The 24,574-nt window shown below is 40.2% G+C and overlaps 1 protein-coding gene across 1 annotated transcript in view; it reads right to left on the reverse strand.

Annotated features, from left to right (window-relative positions):
* The window catches only part of LOC147673956 (uncharacterized), a 181,090-nt gene extending 157,082 nt beyond the window's left edge, over window positions 1–24,008 (reverse strand). Inside the window, exons 1-2 of the mRNA XM_086945038.1 lie at window positions 23,871–24,008; window positions 2,852–3,067 (exon numbers count right to left, since the gene is read on the reverse strand). Coding sequence (XP_086801164.1) covers window positions 2,852–3,067; window positions 23,871–24,000 — 346 coding nt within the window. The 5' untranslated portion in view covers window positions 24,001–24,008. The remainder of the gene's footprint in view (window positions 1–2,851; window positions 3,068–23,870) is intronic.
* Between the last annotated feature and the right edge of the window lie 566 nt (window positions 24,009–24,574).

Below are 24,574 nucleotides of genomic sequence, written 5' to 3' on the forward strand. Positions count from 1 at the left end.
TAGTGTAAAGATAAAAGAATAAAACGTCCCCGGCTGCGAGATGATGTGCATAAAGATAGAATCATACTCAGTGTGAAGAAATAAATTGAGAAATGGCTTTCACTGAATAAAAGTTCTGGAAACTAAGAACTGAATCTTTTCTGACTTTTTATACGTTGGGCTTTACACCAAGTGTGTTTTGGTATCAGCTGTTCTTTTCTTAGGATTGCTAACCTTGTGGACATAAACAACATGCACTCATTGGTAGTGAGATGCAGGATATCATGGGAGGACCACCATTATTGACTTAAGTAGTGACTATACTTGACCCGAAGGGTGTTTTGGATGTGCGTATGAACAACCACTGCTAACCGTTTAATTGTACATTAGAACTCCCCCCAAAATAATCAAAGCTAGAAGCGATTTGCTCCATAAACCAACTCATAAATAGCCTTATTTCCGAACCTCTGAGAAAAGGCAACATACATACTAGATTTATTAAAAGCTCTCCTAACTTTATTACCATAGACAAAACATTAAAGCTCGACTGGATGGATCATCTCCTTCTCCACCTTTCAAAACCATCCTGCTAGATGTCTTGAAAGAGTAAGGTTACTTAAAACCCAGAAAGAGCTAAGTAGAGTTCTAGAAGATATAACTCTGCAACAACTTCACGAGGGCTCCATAGCCACATGCTCTAGCATAACAGACTTCAGATAAAAGCGAAAAGAAAGTACACCACATGTATCCTAAAAATTTTCAATGATAACCTTGCCACTTTCGCGTGAAACCCAATTAGAGATAAAACCCACTTCCCGTATAGCTACGTTAGAGAGAACATAACAAAAGCAAAAAGAAAAAGAGGAAAACTATACAGAATTTAGAGAAGAATCAAAACTCATCCTTCTAAGGTAATTCAGAGTCCTTTGGCAGGTGACTGTCTGGACAGAGTCGGAGTACTCCACTACATCTACATGGTCCATCTCACCTTTACCTCTCTACAGTGTCACTGCCTCTCCCGACCCCTCGAGCCAGGACTGCGACTATTTCTCACCCTTTGTTATCCCCCAGCACTGCGAGGGCCGGCTGTTTTTACAGCATGTGTCTCATTTAATAGTGAACAAATAACAGTCACATAGCAATCCGTGTCAACCATTCGTATAGGTTTTGAAATTGTTGCTCTTCCCCAGATTTAACAGTATTGATTGGACCATCTGGGTTCTTATAGTACTTTGTAAACTGATGGACTTAGGTTTGGTTTGTGATATTAGTACTACATATTATCAAAAAACACAACAACCATCACCACTCAGTCCTGAGAATTGAATAATCACTGAAGTACACATGGAGGTCAAATCACCAAAAAAGCCCAATTTTGTGAAACTGATATCATGGACCATTTGACTTCCTAAATAACATTGCAGGATTGGCCCTTCCTAAATAACATTGCATGATTGGCCCTTTCTAAATAACAATGCATGATTGGCACTTCCTAAATAACATTGCAGGATTGGCACTTCCTAAATAACATTGCAAGATTGGTCCTTCTTAAATGACATTGCAGGATTGGCCCTTCCTAAATAACATTGCAGGATTGGCCATTCATAAATGACATTGCACAATTGGCCCTTCTTAAATGACATTGCAGGATTGGCCCTTCCTAAATAACATTGCAGGATTGGCCCTTCCTAAATAACATTGCAGGATTGTCCCTTCTTAAATGACATTGCAGGATTGGCCCTTCCTAAATAACATTGCAGGATTGGCCCTTCCTAAATAACATTGCAGGACTAGCCCTTCCTAAATGACATTGCATGATTGGCCCTTTCTAAATAACATTGCAGGATTGGCCCTTCCTAAATAACATTGCAAGATTGGCCCTTCTTAAATTACATTGCAAGATTGACCCTTCCTAAATAACATTGCAGGATTGGCCCTTCCTAAATAACATTGCATGATTGGTCCTTCCTAAATAACATTGCATGATTGGCCCTTCCTAAATAACATTGCATGATTGGCCTTTCCTAAATAACATTGCATGATTGGCCCTTTATAAATAACATTGCATGATTGGCCCTTCCTAAATAACATTGCAAGATTGGCCCTTCTTAAATGACATTGCAGGATTGGCCCTTCCTAAATAACATTGCAGGATTGGCCCTTCCTAAATGACATTGCAGCATTGGCCCTTCTTAAATGACATTGCAGGATTGGCCCTTCCTAAATGACATTGCAGCATTGGCCCTTCTTAAATGACATTGCAGGATTGGCCCTTCTTAAATGACATTGCAGGATTGGCCCTTCTTAAATGACATTGCAGGATTGCCCACTTTTCCCATCCATAATACTTAAACCTCCTCCTACTTGTCACTAAAGGGTTAGGGTAAGGACAGCAAGTTAAAAGCTTTTAGTTCTCCGAGTCACAATCACTGGGAACAGGGTCAGCAAGGGAATGGGATACCAAAGGGCAAGCTGGGGGTAGCATTGGATACTAATTGATTGGAAAAACCTAAAACTTCAAAACAGTGATGATTAAAACATTTATTTGAATAAAAGAAAATTCAAAGAGCTATTAACCTATTGCAACAGTAAAACGTTTGTCATTACTAATGTACTTTTACGTACCAGATGTAAGAAGGATAGATTGTACATTTCGGCTCTCAGCCTTCATGTTGGAAGGCATTAATAGCTTGACTACTAGATGTGTCTGACATGTATTTCATAACAAATTATAATTGTGGCGTCCACCAATAAAGAAACTATGGCCCAAACATAGCAGTAACGGTCTGTTCTTGTTTTGACAATGATTCAACACTGTAATCATAATGCTGCTTCAGGATACGTTGCGACCATAGAACTCTGGTGTACCTACTGGTAATTAGAGGATAGGTGTACATCTCTTCGAAGTCTGGGCTTGGAGCTCTGGTTTCTGCTGGTCCCACTTCCCATTGAAGCATGATCCCTTCAATTTCATTGTCCAACGTTTTGAGAAGCTGATCGAGAGCCTTCCAGGTAGCCTGCGCCTCAGGATCCACTGGAGCAGGAACCATTTCTTCGCTGTCTTGTATTTGAGAGACCTTCTCTAGAACTACAAGGAATGCAACAAAGTTCATAAATGGAAATCGAATGACAACCGAGGCAGTAATTTCAGGATGACAGTACAAGTGGATCAAAGTTAAGGACTTTGGTGCAATTCTACTTGGACGCCCACACAAAAGGCAATTACAAATGCAAAACAATGTCAAATACAGGGCAGCAACATCAGAAAGGCAACATACGGGAAGCAACACTGATTGTGCAAGATAATGAAGAAAAGGTAGAAAAACTCATGTGGAAATGAACAACTATATGGCTGCACTCTTTTACAGGCATTCGAAGGAGTGGGCAATGAAGGCAGCAACAGAATAGTAATAGCATGATTGCAAAACGAAGGCAACTGCATGGATGCAATATGAAAGGTATGAATGTAAAGGGGGCCCACAAGACAAACACAAGAATGCAAAGTGAACAACTGCAGAATAGCAACAGATAGGAATATGGAAAAAACTCATGGAGATGTAGTTTACCTTATACTGCAATCTTGGAACTAAACGAAATATAGGAGATGGACTTAACCGAGAGACTATCGATGCGGATAAATCGATTAAGCGATCAACAGATGGACAGCTAGAGCTCTATTGAGAATGAGTGAGAGATCAGGACAGTGAACAACAAAAAGGAGTGTAAATGCCAATTAGGCAGTGTGACATCACAGGAGTGAGAACACCACGTAAGCAGTCCAAGAGGCATACGTAAAGAAATTTAGAGCAGGAGTGACAGATAAGTCCTGGGAAAGTGACAGATCAGGAGAATTAATGAGTGCAATATGCAGGAAGACCACGAGTGACAGCCCAGGAGAGTAATAGCATCAGATAAGCAGAATGAAACGCATGTAAAGCAGTGAAGGCAACAGAAATGGAGAATAAGAAACAAATGGCTGGACAGTAACAGCAATAAATGAGGAGAAAAGAAAGCTGGTTAAGTTAGTGAAGGTAACCGGTTAGGGGAATGAGAGCAAAATGGCAGGAAAGCGATATTAGGCAAGAGAGAAAAAGAGGTTACGAGAACAACAAAGAGTGACGGATAAGAAATGAGAAAGACTGTCTAGGAGAGCAAGTGCAACAGGTAAGGTGAGTGAGTCTGGCAGGTTAGAAGTGTAACTGCAGCAGATACAAAGATAGAGAGAAGGGGGCTAGAAGCATGAGAGCAGCTGGTATGGAGAAAGAGAGCAGAGGTTTTGAAAGTGATATCGAAGCAAAAATATGTGACTGTCAAGAACGTGTAATCCTCACTCAGTGTAGTAACTGGTGTACTCGTAGTCTTTCAGTCCTATTGAGTCTTACTTATTGGACATCCTTGTCCTTTGAGGATGTTGTAAGACAACAAAGGGTAGTCCGGACACATGAAAAAAGGAGAGAAAATGAGTAGGAATGTCAACTAGACAGTAGTGATGGTGAACATGACTGTTTTCTGATCAATATTACCATCTTTGAAAGTGAGCCGATGAGCTTTGGCTACCACCAAGGTTTGTGGATCAGCATTGACTACTGCTGGCCCCTGCTGCTGATCGTTGCCTGTAGATGAGTGTTCCTGCTGAGTGGCGACTAATGTTGCTAGCGGCTGCAAGTAGGTGATCGCTCTAACTAATGAGTGCTGATGCAGCTGAGGGATGGCTGCCACTCAAGAAGGATTTTTCTGATTGTTGGCAGGAATTACAGACTGGTGCTGCTGACTGGCACTGGCTTCTGTAGCAGGGTACTTCTGCTTTGTGTTGGCTCCAACACACATTCTGTCCAACTAGTGGTTAAACACACACACTCACTTGTAAGCTGGTGAGTAAAGTTAAACTTTTTCCGTAGTGCTGATTCGTAAATCCTCCTGAGTATGAGGATGAAAAATGTGCTTGATGTGCTATCCCCAATTCGGGGAGGCAGTGGGGGGGTCTCTAATTCGCACCAAATTTTTAAGTAAAAGTCTTCACGAGGTGTAAAGTCTTTTTTTAACGAAAATTCTTTTTATTTCATGTTTTTGTTCTTCACGAATTGTTTGCTGTCTTCATGCATTAACTTCCATTGGAACAATATCAAACTTGTATTCAGAAACTTAAATATGCCCAATGCATTTTGGGCTGCGCCCTTCATCAGGGGATTAATCCTACAGAAATAGAAGAAACTTGAGCTCAGTTTTTTTTAAATAAATAACATTAAACCAATTGACTGTCAATAGTAAGAAAAGATCAGTACTCAGATCTCCAATGATTCATGCAAAGTGTTCAACTACAATGAATGGTATAGTGTAGCATCTATTTCAAGAGATGAACTTTGTTTATCTGCTAGTTGTTACCATATTAGAGGGTTACAAAACCATATGGTCAAAGACCCATTCTTTACCAGTGGATATTTTAAGAAAATTAACTTTGCAACTGTCGTGATAAAATATGAAACAAGGTTTGGTCATGCAAGTGCTTTAAACTTCATGCTGGTAACCATGTGTGAACTGAAACGAGAACCAAAATGCAAGCGAAGATTTACTAAAGTGAAAGAAAGAAGTTCAAATGCGTAGGGAGATTGATGCACTCATTACTGTGTGATAGATGTTCCCATGCTTAGAGGCTCCTGCCAGTGACTGTAGAAAAGTGTCAAGAAAATACGTGAAGCGATTCGCTTGATCAGATCTATGTGATTATTATTTACATGCTTAAAGATTCATGTCAGTAGTTGTGATGAGAGTGCCAGTGATTACTTACTGAAACGACAAATGCATGAGTGTCCATGTACGGTGTTTTCAAGGTTAACCTGAAAGAAACAGGGGTGAATGTTACCACTAAATGGTGGTACTGCTACTTAAGAGCACATATGACCGTAGGCAAACTTACCCTATCAGAAATGTTTTACTGCATGAACCGATTCCGCGATTCCATAGTTGGAATACTCATGTGTGTGCGGTGAACCAGATGTGCATGTGCGCTTAGCCCAGAAGTATCCAAACGTGCATGTCACGTCGCAACTGCCAAAGTGCATAAAAACAGAAAAAAGACTGAGGGAATTAACTCTTTCAGTGATGTAAATGTGGATAAAAGAGCCTGTATTTAGTGAATAGACTGCTGGTTTAAGAACCATGGAACAGGACAATTAGATATCACTTCTAATAATGTGTTACTGGTAACAAAAAATGGTAGAGATGTATGTATTTAAACAACAGAGCATGCAATGTTGTTCAAAATTCACCTGCTATCAAGATTTTCAATGTATGAACTGTGTTTCCTAAGACATTAACCCTGTAGGGGCATGTACAAAATTTTTTGATGATAAAGTTTTACAGAATTATACAGCTATACACTAAAAGTCACAAGTGTATGATTTAATTAGGTATGTTGATGTTCATAAGGCTGTTGCTAGAATGTTAAAGAAAGCAACTTAAATCCATTCTTTCATTGAGACCTTTTGGGTTGAAAGTATTCAAGTAATTATTCCAAAAGGTTTCCCTTTGTAGCAAGAATTGTGTATTGTCTCTTCCTGGTGTAACGGGAATCTGTTCCAAAATTAAATACCTGAGTTGGCTTATATTGCGATTGCTGAGGTTGAAATGAGTAGCAACAGTTGATTTTTGATTCTCTGTACGGATATTACTCTTGTGCTCATGGATTCTTTTTTAAATTTTTCTCTCTGTTTTTCCTACATATGCATATCCGCATGGGCATTTCAACATGCAAATTACGTTACTACTGTTGCACGTAGCTGTCATTTTTAATTGGACAGTGGTACCTCAAGTGGGATGGAATGTAGTATTCCCTTTGATGATGTAATTGCAACATCCACAATTCATGCAGGGTAAAGTAACCCGATGATTCTGTTCTTTCTTATCCTGTGTTTTGTTGAGAATTTGTTTTAGATTTTTCGTACGTAGATAGGCAAATCCAGGTTGGTGTTCAAATATACCTTTGAAGTCCTTTTCCATTTTTAACATTGGCCAATACTTTAATATGGTGTTTTTGATTCTTTATCTACAGGTTGAAAACTTGGATATGAAAACTGTTCTGTTTTCCTTTTCATTTGATAGCCTTGTGCTGGTTAACAAGTTTCCCTGTGTTTTGTGCCTTTATCACTGCTTCCTGTAAAAGGTTTCTGGATAACCCAGTTTCTGAATTTTTCAACGGTTGTAACAAGACTGTCATTGTACAATCCTTCGTTTGATGAAATCCGTTTCAACCTTAGCATTTGGGAGGATGGTAAGTGATTTTTTAATGAAGGTTGGTGGAAACTCTTTTAATGTAGTAAATTGTTCCAGTCAGTGGGTTTGGTGTACACGCTAGTGATGAGATGACCTTCTTGTTTTTTAATCAAAGTGTCTAAGGATGTGATCTGTTCTTTACTGATTGTAAAGGTAAATTTGATTCTTTCATCCACTGCACTACGTTTTTTAATTGCTTCTGTTAAATTTTGGTGTGAGCCTTTCCAAAGTATGAAAATATCATCAATGTATCTCTGATAAATGATGAGATTGTCGATCAATACTCTTTGATTCAATATGTAGTTAAATTCAAATCTGTATATAAACAAGTTCGCATACGCTGGAGCGGTGCAGTTTCCCATTGATGTTCCAGATGATTGGATGGAAAAAAAATTTGTTCTGCTATTTAAAATAGCTATGAAACAATATGAAATGTAGTAGCTCCATCAAGAATACTTTAAGATCCTCGTCCTTGTTTGTATCCAACAAAAATGATTCTATTCCTTGAATACCCAAATTGTGAGGGATTGACATGTATAATGATTTAACATCTATTATACATAAAATCCGTCTTCAAGTTTTCCAAGATATTTAAAAGATCCGTGGTATCCTGTATGTACGTGGGCATATTCTGAACCAGGGGCTGAAAATGCTTGTCAAAGTATTTCCCAATTGTTTCGTGAATCGAATTTATGGTAGATACAATGGGTATGTATGGTGGTTTTGTAGGATGTTTATGAATTTTCTGAATTTTCCATTCTTCTCTTTTTCTCATATCCTTTCTTTCTCATTACTATATTCACATTTCTTCTCAGTTCTCTCAGCTTATTTAAATGCATTTAACGAGCATGTTGCTGTTAGTTGTTTCTCTATGCCGTTTCCTTCCGTGTTACGTCATGGAACGTTAAAGGTTTAAATAATCCTATTAAAAGGCAAAGGGTTTTATCACATTTGGCTAGGCTCAAGACGGATGTTGCCCTCCTGCAGGAGACTCATCTCTCTGAGTCAGAAGCTTTGAAGCTTAAGCGCTGTTGGGTGGACCATGCTCTATGCTCCCCCACGATTAACAGGAAAAATGGTGTTGTGATTTTGTTGCATAAAAAGTTGAATGTTTCCTCAATTTCTCACGAATGTGATGTTGAAGGCCGTTGGGTTATTGTTACACTACTTATTGACAACATTCCTCTCACCCTTTTTAATGTGTATGCCCCTACCGGGATTGACCAATACTTTTGGCCCTCTATCTCTGACAAGTTGTCCTCCCTCTCCGGTGATTACATCCTTCTCGGAAGGATTGCAACCAAGTCGTAGATCCCTTCATTGACCGACACTCAAAAGTCAAATTTGTTCCATCCAGAATGCACACCCAGTTTGTTAATGCTTTTCAAAACAATGCTCTGGTAGATATATGGAGACTGTGCTACCCAGACCTTAGAGAATACAGCTTTTTCTCCCCTCCTCATCAATCACAATCCTGCATTGATCATATTTTCCTTAGTAAATCCCTGTCCCAACATGCCATTCGTTCTGAAATTGGCTCCATTCTACTTTCCGATCATGCTCCGGTTTTTGTAGACCTCGACCTACTCCCATTCTCCCCTCATTCAGGCAGATGGCGCTTCAACAACGCTTTACTTTTGGAGACTACTTTTTGTTCTGAATTTACTGTCTTTGCCACTGAATTTCTTCTCCTTAATCACACCCCTGATTACTCTTTTGTTATGGTTTGGGACTCTTTTAAAGCAGCTTCTAGAAGTTTTATTATCAATTTTGTGGCTGGAAGGAAGAAACTCAGGGAGCTCAAGTCTAATCAAATTTTGGCAGATATTAAACACTTAGAAGAAGTCTACTATTCTTCTAAATCTGAGGCTTCCCTAAAAAATCTTATTGACGCGAAAATCTCATTTAATAAATTCACTACCGATGCTGCCTCTAACCTTTTGTTAAAATGTAATTCCCGATATTATGGTGGTAAAAATAAAATGGGTAAACTTCTAGCCAATTACTTGAAAATAAGAAAGGAACGTACAAAGATTGAATCCATAAAGATCTCCTCTGGAGAATTTAGATTTAGAGATAAGGACATCCTCACTGAGTTTGTTCAATTTTATGATACTCTTTACACTCCTGAACGGGTCCCGGAATCTTCCGATCTTCTCTCTTACTTTCACTCTCTTCCCTCTCCTCCGGCTTCTCATATTGATTTCTCTTCTCTGGAACAGGACATTACACTTTCTGAAATTTCCCTCGCTGTCTCTAAGTTTAGGCACGGTAAGGCTCCGGGTCCTGACGGTTTCACTATCGAATTTTATAGCCATTTCGCCTCTTTCCTTCTTCCTAAACTCCTACTCTTATTTCAATCCTTTCTTTTAGCAGGTTCTTCGCATGGTTCTTTCCAACAAGCTTTAATTTGCCTTATCCCCAAAGAGGACAAAGATCACTCTTTATGCAAAAATTATAGACCGATATCCTTGGTCAATACCGACTACAAATTCTAGCTAAGATTCTAGCATTACGTATGGATCCCCTCTTACCCGATCTAGTTGGTCCTGAACAATCAGGTTTTGTCAAAGGCCGCCTTTCCTCCGACAATTCACGTGTCTTCCTTAACATTCTTAGTAAGGCTTCTTCTCTGCATCTCCCCCTCGCAGCCATATCCTTGGACGCGGAAAAAGCCTTTGACAGGATTGGATGGGACTTCATGTTTCAGGCTTTGCGTTGGATTGGCATCCCTCCCAAATTCATCTCTATCATCTCTTTACTCTATTCTAACCCTCAGGCTTCCATTTTCGTTAACGGGATGACATCGGATTATTTCTCTTTACACAGGGGTGTTCGACAAGGTTGTCCTTTATCCCCCTTGCTTTTTGTTTTAGCCTTGGAGCCCTTCCTTACTAGGATCCATCTGGATGACAGTATAAAAGGTTTTCAATTTGGTTCTCATCAGGTCAAATTCTCAGTTTATGCTGACGATATCCTTTTTTATTGTTCTGATCCTGTCTCCTCTATTCCTTCCTTTCTTCAGCAAGTCTCTTCCTTTTCCGCAGTTTCTGGTTATCGCCTCAATGCCGATAAGTGGGAAATTCTCCCCTTAAACTCTGCGTGCCAGAAACATCTTTTTTCTCAGACTGTTTTCTCCTGGCAGCCCTCCAAAATCAAATACCTGGGTGTTTGGTTTGCTCCTCTTATATCTGACACCCTCAAACTAAACTTTGATTACATTTACAAGAAAATGGGCACCGCTATCTCACGTTGGCATCCACTTTTCTGTCCTGGTGGGGTAGGCTTAATTCCATAAAAATGATGTTATCCCCCTTCTTCTTTATACCATTTCTATGCTCCCTCTACGCATCCCGATTTCTTTCTTCAAAAAGATTGATTCTTTATTACTAAAATTTCTGTGGAATGGTAAGCGTCCTCGGATAGCTCTTGCTTCCTTACGTAAAGACAAAACGAATTCTGGTGTGCGCTTTCCGGATTTTAAGGAATATCATCGCGCTTTTTCTATGAAACAAACTACCCGCTGGTTCTCTCAAGATCTTCCTTATTACCCCCCTGTCTGGTTAACTATGGAATCCTCCTTTATTTCCCCTTTTAATTTTCGCGAATTCTTGTCTTTCTCATCTTCCCCAGCCCGTCTTCTTACTCCTGTTATCTCTTTCTCTCGCAATCTCCTTTTACCCTACTTGACCTCCTCTTATCCCTCTCTTACTTCTACTCATGAACAACCGATCTGGAATAATTCACTTATCAAAATCCGTAACCGCACCATCTTTTGGAAGTCCTGGCACTCTCGGGGATTGTGTTGGGTCTCTCAATTAATCTCTCACGGCTCTCCTCTCTCCTTCACGGATCTTCAGTCCTCTTTCTTGCTACCCTCCTCTGCTCGATCACAATACACTGCTCTTTACCCAGTCCTGATCACTTACCTCCGCTCTTTACCTTCTTCAACTGACATTCCTCTGGACCGCAAATCCACTTCATTACTTCTAGAGGCCACTCCCTCCGCCTCTGCTCTTTATGATTCTTTTCGTTTTTCTACTGACAGAGTAAAATCTAAGATCGAAATTGCCTGGGAATCTGATCTCTCTCAGGATTGGTCGGTACTTCTTTGGGATAAACTTTGGAATAAACTTCATAGGACCTCTAGAGCTGCTAATACTACCCAAACCTTATATTTTATTTATCACAGGACTTTATTTACCCCACTTGCCCTGTCCCGTTTTTCTTCAGACACCCCCTCTACTTGTTGGTCATGCTCATGTCCCTCTGCTGATCTCAAACACATGTTGTTTGAGTGCCCTCCTATCTCCAAATTTTGGCAACTAATCTGGAAAAAATCCGGAAGATTTTTCAATTTCAAGTCCCCTTTTCCCCCTCACTAATTTTTCTAGGTTCCCTATCACCGGTACTTCCCCAGTCTCCTCGTCATTACCTCCTCCTTGACCTTTTGATTGCTGTGGCTTTCCATATCATTACCTCTAATTGGAAGCAAGCTGCAAATGTTTCCTATCATTCCTGGTGGAATGCGATTTGCTTTCACTACCGACTAGATACCAACTATGTATCCCCCATCTCCCTGGCAATCAAACGTGACCTGATTTGGCTTCCTTTGGTTACAGATCTTTCTTCCTCTGCCCCAACACATGCCTCTCCTGATCTTAACACTGTCGAGGTGCGTAAACCTCCATGATTTCCCTCTTGCCTTTATATTACAAATTTGCATTTTACTGTGTTATACTGTACTTCTGCTTCATATACATATGTTATGTTCATTTAATCCTCATGCTGGTTATATATGCCTTTCATGAAGTTTTATTATATTACTGATTTTCTTTTTGTATTTACTTTAACTAATATTCCTCATTCTGATATATTATATTGTTGTATCCATTTCCTGTTTTTTCTCTCCATCCCCCTCTCCTCCCTTTCTTTATTTCTTCAATAAAATCAAACTTGCAAAAAAAATGAATTTTCTGAATCATATGTATGTACGGTATGGTCGGATTTGTTTTGGTAAAATATGTTTTTTCTTCATTTGTGATGGTTTCTCTTTCTATGGCTTTGTCAATTACTTCAGAGAGAATTCTTTGGAACTCTTTTGTGGGGTCGAAAGATAATTTGATATAGACGTTATCATCTTGTACATGCAAATTAACACTTTCCAAATAATACTCGGTGTTCATGACTACTAATGCTCCTCCCATTTGTTCAAGAGCATGTCTCTCCTTTTGTGTAATGTTTGTAGATTTTGGTTGCTTGAAGGTGGTACGTTAATCTGGCTGCACGACTGCTTTGAAAGCGTCCAGAACCTTGTGACTGTTCAGAGCAATGAAAGTACTTTTGTTGCGTAATTCTCGTAAAGTGTTGGTTTGCGGAAGGTCACGTTCTTCCACAATATTTTCGAAAAAGTGTCTCAATCTTAAAGTGCGCATTAATTTATAGAAACTAATTTGGCTTTCCAAGGCATTTGAATGATCGGTAGGTACGTAGGATGTTCCTTTTTGTAAAGTCTTCATTTGGACTTCTGTTAGATGACATTTTGAAATGTTGATTACTAAGTTCTCTGACTCCTTGTGCCCTTCTCCACAGGTTGTTGTTTTGCTTTTGAACCCCCTCCTCCTGGTTCACCTTGTGGTCCTTGGCCTTTCTCTAAAAAATAAATTTTGTTAGATGTTTTACCCGCTGTGAATGGTCCCTCTCTCTCAGTTTTTATTGTTGTTATTGTCTCGTTGTATTGGAGGCTTCCTTGTGGATAGCCAGTCATCAGAAGATGAGGATTCGGTATCTGTTGGCCTTCGTTGTCTTCTGCATGTGTAGATGTCTGCCCAGTTATAAACTTCTCCAAGTTTATAATCTATGGTATCATGCTTGAATTTTCTCATTTTTCTTTCATTGATTTCTTTGGTATATTTATCTAGTTGCAAGTTGATGTCATTGAGTGTTTTGTCCCAGTTTTCTTTCGACATTTTATCAGTTAGCTCATGTTTGAGCTGAGTTACCTCTTTGTTTAGATCTTCCAGAGGTTTTGAGAATTCTTTAACAATTAACAATATTAAGTCTAATGAACATTTAGTAAGACTGGCGTACCACTTCTCTGTAAATCTAGTATTGTTTTTGCATAAAGTTGATTTTAACGATATCCTTGGTCCTTTTGGGATTCGTTGTCTTTAATTATGTGATATTTAATTAGAGTACTCGCAAGAAAACGTAGATTAATTGCTTTTTTGGAGATGTACAATAGTTGTTTAATATTAGATTCAATTGATACCATGCTAGTTCTGGTGCTCTCCGTTTCTTCTATTAGTGAATATATTTGTTGAGTTTCATCATGCGTAAAACAAAATGTATCAGCTCTGTACTCTGTCAGGTTGGCTATTTCTGTTTACTCAGAAAAGGTTTAAATATTCTATCCAACTAGTGGTTAGACACACGCACTCACTTGTAAGCTGGTGAATAAAGTTAAACTTGTTCGGAGGTGCCGATTGGTAAATCCACCTGAGTAGGAGGATGAAGAAATTTGCTTGATGCGCTATCCCCAATTCTGGGGGGTGTTTCCAATTTGCAAACAAATAACTTTTTAAGTAAAAATCTTCACAAGGTGTAAAGTTCATTTAATGAAAAATCTTTTTTATTTCATTTGTTTGTTCTTCAGGAATTGTTTGCTGTCTTTATGCAGTAACTTCCATTGGAACAATTTCAAACTTGCATTCATAAATTTAAATATGCCCAATGCATTTCGATCTGTGCCCTTCATCAGGAGATTAATCCGGTAAGATACATCCGGTAAGATACTGGATCTAGTTCAAAATTAGATGTATGTAAGTAAATATAGCTAATTATATTATGGGTAGAATACTAGCTATTTTGCTTCTGCGTATCCTGCAATAGGAGTTTCTTTCTGTAAGTAACTTTTCTTCAAACTATTCAAAAATAAAAGCCGACCATAGATATATTTCCAAATTCAGTAAAACAGACATTACCAGTTTCAAGTAACAGATATTGATGGTGTTCTGATGCCCAGTAAAATGTACTGCTAATTTCACATGCCTAGTAAAACAAGCACTGGCAAAGCTAATAGTTCTGGCTTTACTGCAGTAACGCAGACATGCACAAAAGCAGTCAGCAAGCTTAGCACATTAAAGCCAGACTTATTGGGATTGGGTTTGCCAATGCTCTTTTACTTTATTATTCACTCTCCCTCCATACACACGAAACAACCACATCTGCCCCTGCTACTTCATGGATCCAGTGACACTTTTTAATCAGACTATCCCTACTCTGCATGCAACCTAACCAAACTACTATCATACCCATCCTGGCTCGGATTTACTTTTTTGTAGGCTCCTGGAGGCTGATCAACTTGTGATAATTGTAGTATCCTAGAGGGATGATCATTATCATTAATACCAGACTGGCTTTGCTTTTCATCAGATGCCGTGCAATTATATCCCCCATATCTACTCAGTGCTTAATTTGTGCTGATGGCTGATCAGGCACTAATTTGTGGGCTCTATTTGTGGGAGCCGTCCAACATTTATTTTATTTAAAAGTTTTCTATAGCACGAACATGACCACTGGGGGTATCAAAGCGCTTTACAGTTTAGAAGTCAAGGAAGAATACAAAGGGTAAAAACAGAGCGAACCAAAGAAAAAAACAATCTTAACGGTCTCATAAAACTGGGCACACTAGTGAGCATAGAGAGCAAGGAGTCCAGGTGAAGGTTTCTTCATCCGTTTCGCTTGTTGTTTCATTGAGAAAGGATATGTACCTTCTAGTATCTGGTAACTGGTTGCTGGTGTCCCATATGTTTGGTATGATGGGTAGCAAAAGACATTTCTTTAATGTTGCTATGGCTGAGCTCTCGCTCTTTCATTTCAAGTTATTATATACAGTGTTTGTAATGGGTTAGAGATGTTCAAGATGTTGGTTTTGTGAAGGCAGCAGAGAACAGTTGTTCAAAGGTGCTCTGACTCCTTTGTTATTTTGTCAGGGACTGCATGTTCGGTCTCTACATTATTCTCAAATGTGTCTATGGTTAATCACTGGTAGACTCTATAGAAAATAACTCAGTGGCTTACTCGAGCCAGCATTGAGCCAGCATTGAGCGACCGAGTGTGAAGGAGGCAGCAAGGGAGCCAAAAAGGAGCCGTGAAAACGCCAAAAACAAACGGGAAAACCAGGCGGTTTTATCTTCCAGCCGCTCACTCAGAGCCTGATGGCTGACAGCCCAGCCCAGCGGGTAAGGACGGCGTTTCACACCCGCTTCATCAGGCGCTTACACTCAGCCGCAGAGTTGCCTGTGGGCTGGGCCAGCTAAGGGGATCAGGCTGCGAGAAGTGATAGGAGGCGCAAGAGGCGGCTGCATTCACGGTCGCTGCTGCGTAGCCCATTGGAAGGCACCCCTCCAAGCCACGGTCCTTGAATGCTGACTGCCGCAGTGAAAACGATGAAAGCAGTGAAAAGCGAGCAGCGTGACTGACCAGCTGTTGTGAGTCCTTCTTCACTTCGTATGCCAAGGACTTTTGTATTGTAGCTGGAATTTACAACGGTAACCACAATCCCATATAATCACATAACTAAAATCGAACTGTAAGCCCTGTAGCCCTGTATGCCCACCCCACCCCAAACATCAGCGGCCGGCACCCTAAGATCACCAATTCATGGAGAGTGGAGGGGAGGTGAACTGAGACGATTAAGTAGTGGGTACACTGTCAAATTAGGAGAGCTATCTTGCCAACCTGTCTGCCTCCCTGCGGGTCTTGCCTGTGGCCCTGGGGCCCTGGTACCGAGCAGTCCGCCAGCTTGCGTGTCAGCCACCAGCCATGGGGCGAGGAGTGCAGGTGAACATGCTTGAGTAGCATACCAGCTCACACAGTACGTAAACTTGACAACCTGGCGGGCCTGGTCTGTCCTTTGGTTTCCATACACCCAATAACCTTATTACAACGCTCACAATTAAACCGTTTTGATCAAACTTCACAACCATTAACAACTCAAACCGTAGTATTGATCCACTCCAATTACAAATCTCAAGACAAAAATAACGGAAACATCAGAGAGGATGAGAATTCCATTCGACAAAATAATTAAGAAACGCAATTGGCTGAAAAGGCAGCCGAAGAATCAAATGTGTCAAACACGTCATGTTCAAATAAGGAACACGACAGTCACCGGCAGGTCTCTCAAGTCATTCAGCAGAAGGACATTAAAAACGAGCGAACACTGAGTCCTCAAGCTGTGGGGGCTTGCCTTGCCAAAAACACAATCTCCATTTCAACAAGAGGGAAAAGTTTCAGCACTCTGTCCATCATCTCCCTGCGTTTGCTTTGTTCGCCCTAAGTTGGCAGGGTATGTCCAGATGTGGGTCTCTTGCTCACTTTGCCACTGGATTCAAGTTAGCCTGGCTAAAATATTTTCTTGCATTGTAAAATTGACATGTTCTGTTCTATTTAGTGGTATTTGGTTGTTTTTCTTTCCATTACTAATCTATAACTTGTATATTTGTTTTTATTGTGTTTCTTAGGGTTGGATGATATGTAATATCCTACCTTGTGGGAATTCGAATGTTGTGAAGGCATCAACATTCCAAAGAGTCTCGATTGTGGTGCAAATTCTATGATGGGAAGTTGGCTGACAGGTTGGTTGATGGTTCACACAAATAAAGGTCTGGATTACTTACATCAGACTATAAAGGTAGAAACACAAACGGAAAGTGCTGAGATGGATTGGGATGGATCAGTAAATGAAAATAAGCATCCTGGAGATCCCTGAATACCAACCAATCCATGCACGGATGGCCAGCAGAACGTTGCTTAGGGGCAACTGTTTGAACTTGTCCTGTCAAAAGAAGAAATAAAAATAAAAAAAGGAGATCCAAGATGAGTTGGAGGCCTCCTTGCTTTCCAAGAAGCAAGTACTGAAGGGAATAAAGTCCTCTTCCTCTCTCCTCTAATCCTTCCTTTTAACTAGAAGGGCAAATACCTCTGCCTCCAAGATCAAGGTGTGTGCCAGAAAGCACTTTCTGCAGAATAAGTGCATTCCAGGGTAGAGGGAATCAATGAAGGGTGTAGCTCTTGTGGATAAACTGGACTACCTAGAGATCTGTTGTAATAATCATTCAAGTGATCAAAAAGTGGGAGACCCTCTTGCCTACTAGAAAGTTGTGGTGTGGTGGGGGGTATAACTGCTATAGTCATGGACCGAGCCACTAAGGATTCAGACCATCACTGGCCATATCAACTGGAAAAGGCTTTTTACTATTCAGAAAGATTAATTATAACCATTTTCACCAAGTACCGAAAAGGGTGGACGTGTCGGCTGAGCAGGCATGTGGTGTTAGAGGAGGGCCAGAAGAAAAATCTTTTCGACCCACACAGTCAAGTATTTTCAACTCCCAATCTTGAAGATCCATAGGAAAAGTATTTGGATTCACCTAGGCAAATGAGGGTTGAACCACTAGCCTCTCTGGTGAGGGATGAGAGTACAAGAGCTGTGGATTAGAGGCCGTTATATAAACAACATAAAAAGTCACCGCCTGACATGCACCAGAAATCCACTTTAGTCATCTTCAAGGCATCTGCACCTAATCCAAAGAGTTGCTCCATAATGGGCTCTATGTTGGGTGCTCAGCCAATTTTTGTTATCAAATCAGGCCCAGGATTTTTCGTTTGCACTCATATGATGTTAGCCAAATGACATCAGCTGGTGAAGGAGTGGTAAGCTGTGCATGAGAACAGCCTTATAAAATTTCTGCAACTTCCTCAGTTCAGAAAATGCTGCCTGTTTCTTGCTGTCCCTCACGGAAGACCACTGTTACTCATAAATTTGGAAACATTTCTGTAAAGTAGATTTTCTTTTGATGAACCTAAATATGGAGTTCCCTTTTTCTAGAAAAAAACAAAGAAACAAAACATATACTGTGGTCCCTTAGACTAATCCTACCTATAGATAACCTCATAATGTATCCATTCAATTTCTTCTTCCAACTTGCTTTTATGCAAACAGAATAATATCTAACTCAGTAAATCCATGTAAATGTTGTAGTTATAGTGAACAATCAATCTGACTTTCTCAGTTTCAAGTTCTCCTGGAAAATGTAAACAACTGACATCTGAACCTTCCATACACGAGAGTCAAAGCAGAAACTAGCTGTCGTCCGTTGTCTAAAAATGGGCACTGCTTTCAAGACAAGCCCTTCTCTGTCTTTTTAGCAGGGGAGTTTCCCTGGGAATTTCTATTGAGGACTACAAGTAGGTTATCAAATTCTACTTTTGACAAGGAGGAATTAAACTAACTCTGCCTTGGAAGGAATCAGAGGAAAATGCCTAGATCATTAAACGTAATCGGTCATGTGTTTCTGCTCTCAGGATGCATATAAACGGAAGACCTTTACTGTGGATGTTTGAGCAGTTTAGGAATCCTTTGACAGTCATCCATGTTGGTATTGATGTATCTCATTGGTGTCCAGCACTCAGCTACTAACGAAATCAGATGGTATTCTCCAGTCAGGACATGCTACAGGAGGTGGTTGATGGTTTGGGAGCTGCATTCAAAGCAAATTCCCCATTGCACAGCAACTTTGGCAATGCGCAGTAGGTGGTTGTATCTACTCTAAAACGTCACCCCAAACCCGCAGCACTGGTAATTTTCATTGTCAAACAATGGTTTCTGATCTTGATATGTAATTTGAAATTACGGTTTACTTTGTAATTGTCAACTTAAAATCTTCTTGAAAATAATTATAAAAGAAAAGAAAATTAACCAACTTTCTCCACATATAAAAGAAAGAGTCTTAGTTTTGGGTGAAGGTCACAATAAATAACCAATGACAAAATCCAATAGAACACAATCATACCAACATCTCACATGGCTAAAAGGAACAATACAGATGGACCTTATGGAATTCACAAAAGCACATCACTTCCTAAAACAAATATATATATATACGGCTCCAACACCTCACATACTAAGAGGTACAATACAGTTGGACCTCATGGAATTCACAAAAGCACATCACTTCCTAAAAAAACAAATATATTACTCCATGAATAACACAAACACTAAAACTACTCTACCCAACACCCCAAAGCAGGTGCAGTTTAAAAGAATACTTTCGAGACTACCAACAGGCAGCTCAAAACGACACATAACAACATGTAACAATCTAATGGCAGTTCACTCTATTTCAGATGTATAGTGAATTAATTCAATGTAAAGCTTAATTTCAGTCACAGACCACAAAAATCACAAATCAAAAGTGCAGTACATAAGCCCAATTACGAGTACAGTTAATAACAAGACAACATTTAAAATACAATGTGGGCTCACTTAAGTGACAACATGACAAATTACATAAAACCATAAAACTATGGGTTAATATAATAATTAAAATAATCATACGTTGGATAAGAAAATATTCTGAATGTTAAAAATGACACATTAGACTTGCATAATTACTCAAATTTAGCCACTATGCATGGAGCAAGTAACAATACCCAGATCAACAAGCCTGTGCTACAACGCATTATTCTCATCCAGTAAGCGGTGAGAGCAAGATAACTTTGCACCAGATCGGCCAAACGCTCTCTAGAAATGTAGCCATCAAAAACACAATGGTGGACAAAGTGTAAACCCTGCAAATTCTCTTATACAGGTGCACTGCTATCAAGCGCAGAAAGGGGATAATTTAGCGGTGATGCTGCTTCGATTCGAGGGGCAAAAAAACCAGCAAATGACACTTCCACGCACCCATTACATGATGGCCAGAGGGTGCTCCCCTCCTCCAGCCCCCCTCCCCGAGCCACTTTTCCATTTGGAAGTGAATGAAGCCAAAGAAAGAGTGCCCAATCTAAACCCTATGTGAAAGGCTTTAGTGGAGAGAGGGTAACTATGGTCCAAATAGGCTCAAAAGCCAGGATGGGCCTGAACCCAATGAAACGATCACTACAGAACCCGGGTTTAGCTGGCTTATCAGCTTCCGCACCTCATGTTCCCAATAAAGAGACTTCAGTTTTTGGCAGAGGAAGATGTAATGGCTGTAGTATCTACCCAGAGCTCTTGTATCCCACAGGAATGGAGAGACTGTTTAATATAACAGCCATGGCAACAAGGCCCCACTTTTTTACCTACCCAAGATGTTACATAAACCCGCTCTTTAGTTTCACAACTCGGGAACAGACCAAAAACTTAACAATACAGTGCGGGTTTAAGCCATACCTGGGAGGAGGGCAAATACCTAGATCTTGCTTAAAGATCAAAGTTACTTTTCTATGCCCTCAGAGTTCAATACCGTAGGCAGTGGCTGCTACTGCCTGGGCTCGAATGTTTGGCGTTACATTGCATACATTTAAAATGCATGCCTTTACAACGCAGTTTTTACATCGCAACATCCTTTACAACGCATTCTTTTACATTGCATGCCATTACATCGCATTTTCAGAAACTACCTTTACAATGCATTCAATTACATCATATTATACCTTTACAACGCATACCATTACAATGCATACCATTACATCGCATTTAAGGTAAGTGTTGGATAGTATAGGGGTAATAATTACTATTCTAACTCCAGTGAGTGCAGCAGTAGGGTAAGTGTTGGATAGTATAGGGGTAAAAATTACTATTCTAACTCCAGTGAGTGCAACAGCAGGGTAAGTGTTGGATAGTGTAGGGGTAAAAATTACTATTCTAACTCCAGTGAGTGCAACAGCAGGGTAAGTGTTGGATAGTGTAAGGGTTCTATGCGTTGTAATGGTATGCATTGTAATGACTTGCGATGTAATGCCTGCGTTGTAGTGACATGCGTTGCAATGACATGCGTTGTAGTGACATGCAATGTAATGGCTGCGTTGTAATGACATGCTATGTAAAGGATGTTGCGATGTAATGACTGCTATGTACAGGTAGTGCGATGTAATGCCTGAGTTGAAAGGTTGTTTCCCCCTGGGCTCTTCAGACATCTAAGAGTGGAGAAATGGGGTGGAAAGAGGTCTTGCCAGCTAATCTTTAGATAGCAGCAGTCCTGTGGTTTAATGTGAGCATACTCTGGGAAACTTGGCTGTCCCAAGAATTGGAAGTGGAAATCCGAAATTCAGAGATAAATCAAAATCGATAACTCTCTCCAGTTTAAACCCCTTTAGGGATAGTGCCCTTCTGTAACCCCTATGTGGATATATTGCCATAAACCTGGTTTTAGATGCCTTGATAGTCAGGCCAGAAGTAATACAGAATGATTGAAACCTTAAAATGAGTCTTTATGCCCACTGGGGTTTATGAGAACAGCAGTGTGTTGTCTGCGAACAATAACGCTGGAATTTTGGTACACCCGAAGAACAGGGAGTCATTTTCGCAGTCCATAAGGTAATCAACACAGCTGTTTATATCGATCAGGAATAGTGTGGGGCATAACTCCCCTATCGATCCAAGATGATCAGTGGATTCCCCATTTACTCCCAAACGGATTTGAGCGATATTATCGCAATGGAGTCTAGTTATGATGTCATACAGGAGACCAGGTAACCCTAGAGCCTTGAGGGTGGATCAAAGTATAAGTTCTAGGGACCATATTAAAAGCTGTCTTAAGGTCGATGAAAGCAATGTGTAAGCTACCCCTGTTCCTGTCGACCTCCTACCTTCTTATAAGCTGAAGCCTGAAAGCCTGCACGACTTTGCTGGTTCTGGAGCGAAACACGTCTTGGAACATAGAGTATCTTGTTGTCCTCAATCCAGGCCTGCAAGCAATCCAAAACCAGCTAACAGAAAATGTTCTGGCTAGAGTTGATGAGACTAATGGGCCTCTAATTTGCTGGATCAGATTCGAGGCCCTTCTTAAAAATAGGAATAATCTCTGCACCTTTCCAGGTAGAAATCATTGCAACACCTGCAGTGAATTCATTAAATGTGTGAATTTCCAAGGTTATGGAGACTAAATCACTTCTTAGTAAATAAACTCTATTGAATAGTGGATTTGGTCAAGTAGGGGAGGATTGTATATGTGACAAGAACATATTGACATATTGCTTGAACTGTAACCAGGGTAACATATTAGTAGGGCAGGTGATTGTGTAAGACCGTGGATGTGGCACGGATATATTTTTAACTTTAACCAAGGAGAGAGGGAGAAGGTTATGAGACAAAGTAGTTGCCAGAATATAAAAGGCATTTTTTGGAAGAGTTGTGGAGACTTTGTCACTTGATCAATGAATTATCCTGGTTGGAGTCGTGTGGTTAAAAAGCTCTCCTGCCAGATATAGGATAATGATCGTTTTGTGATCGTTGGTGGTGTGCGTTTTCCACCTGTAAATTGAAGCGGAGTAAAGCTTTTTTGTTGAACTCTCATGGTGTTTTGTGTATATTTTATTAATTAAGGGACAGGATAAAATGAAATTAAATTTAAAATGACCAACACGTCAGGGCACCTGCACACTTATGGCAAGGGAATCCCTGGAACTAAGATTGTGCTGTGTGACTGTGTACAAACTGTCCCTCCTCGTTATGACTCAAAAAAGCTCCAGGGCACCTCCTTCCTAAGCCTACCCTGCTGGCACAGGAGTTCAGAGGAAATCCCCAGGGATTACCTGTGCCCTGGGGAATATGACACTGTGACTATTGCTGGTTCATAGCCAATAGGCCTCACTGCAATCCTTTCAGTCATTTTTATACGTCAGGGGAGGTGGAGAGGTACAACCATTGGCTTAGTGTTATCCCAGTATTCACGCCCTCTTTCTATATGGTGGCTTTGGGGTGGCAAAGAGAGGTTAAGGTCTCTTTCTGCCAAGGTATAAATTGGGGCCCTCGTGTAATGTTTTCTGTGATCCAGTTACGAGACCGAAAAGTTATTTTAAAAGAATGCAAATCTGACACGGGCTAAACAACTAGCCTTTCTTTGTTTTAAATTATTACATCTGCCACGTCACATCCTGATCTACTCATCAACTGATCGCACTCTGTTTTGCACCAGGAGCGGAAGCAAGGAAAACCATCATCTTTCTTCTAACTTGTTGAATCAAGGAGGTGGCCTCTACCTGTCTAATCCCAACCCCCCACCAACATCCTTTCAGCCCACCTCCTCACAACCACACACTATGATTTCGAGAACAAAAAATATTTGCTATGTTGTCTGTCAGGCATTGGTGTTTGTGAAGTGAATCATGAATGGCTTTAGGGGTAATCTGAGCAGAACAAGCCTGACAGTGATGCTCTAACCCTGATGGGGGAAGAGGGTCTCTGTTTTTTGGATGGGCTACTCGGACGCAGAGATTTAGAGGGAATGCAGATGAACAATGAGTGATGCCAACCTATAGTGAAGTTGAGCAGATTCTCCGCCACACGCAAAGTTGAGTAATAAGTAATTTCACAAACAAAAAAGTCCTTTGGCAGCAGCCTGAATATATCAATACATAATCAAATAAGTAAGAAAGAAAAAAAAGAAAAAGTAACTGCCACAATCAAAGAATTTCCTGGTCATAAATAGAATCCCAGACTCACAGGTGTGAGTGTGCCTTTTAATTAATGGATATGTTTCTCTTGACACTCTGGGATATGTGAAGGTAATGAAAATTGTGCTTTTGAGTGTAAGGAGGCATAAAGAGAGTTACAGATAGTGAGTATGTCTTACCTTTAACATTCTGAGGTTCACATTTAGGAAGCACAAAATATGATTCACGCCTAAGTCCCTCAGGAACTGAACTGTTAAAGCCCACTTGTGTAGGTTTGATGCTCTTCAAAAATTTCATTAGGCTATCCATGATGGTTCCTGGATCATCAAACGAGTCTGAAAACAACAAAACAGTAAGAGAATTACAGATCAGTAAAAATATAGATATCTGTTAAAACAGTCAGTTACAAGCAAGGATCCCATTAGTTGGATCACCCATAGGGCATTAAAGGGACTATGAATGAATGAAGAATTTATAATGCACTGAACTCACCCCCGTAGAGGTATCTCCGTGCTATAAACTGAGGTATGGAGGCTGGAACAGGCGATCAGTTGTTAAAGAGTTCAGTTTTTAGGAGTTTCCTGAACTTAAGAAAATTCAGGCATCTACGCAGGTTAACGGAGAGTGAGTTCCAGTATCGAGGGGCAAGGTAGGTAAAGGTTTTCCCACCGGAAGTGAGTTTGTTAAACCAGGGGATAACTAGCAGAGCCTTCTCTCCAGAGTGCAGAGATCTTCTTGGTAGGTAATGAACGAGTTTTTCGGCAAGGTACATGGGATCCCTATCATTGATTGATTTGTGGACCAAGCAGCAGATTTTTATCTAAATTCTTTTACGAATGGGGAACCATTGAAGGCGTCTCAACATTGGGAGAGATGAAGTTCT

This window comes from Lissotriton vulgaris, chromosome 12 (genome assembly GCF_964263255.1).
Source record: "Lissotriton vulgaris chromosome 12, aLisVul1.2, whole genome shotgun sequence".
Classification (NCBI taxonomy): Eukaryota; Metazoa; Chordata; class Amphibia; order Caudata; family Salamandridae; genus Lissotriton; species Lissotriton vulgaris.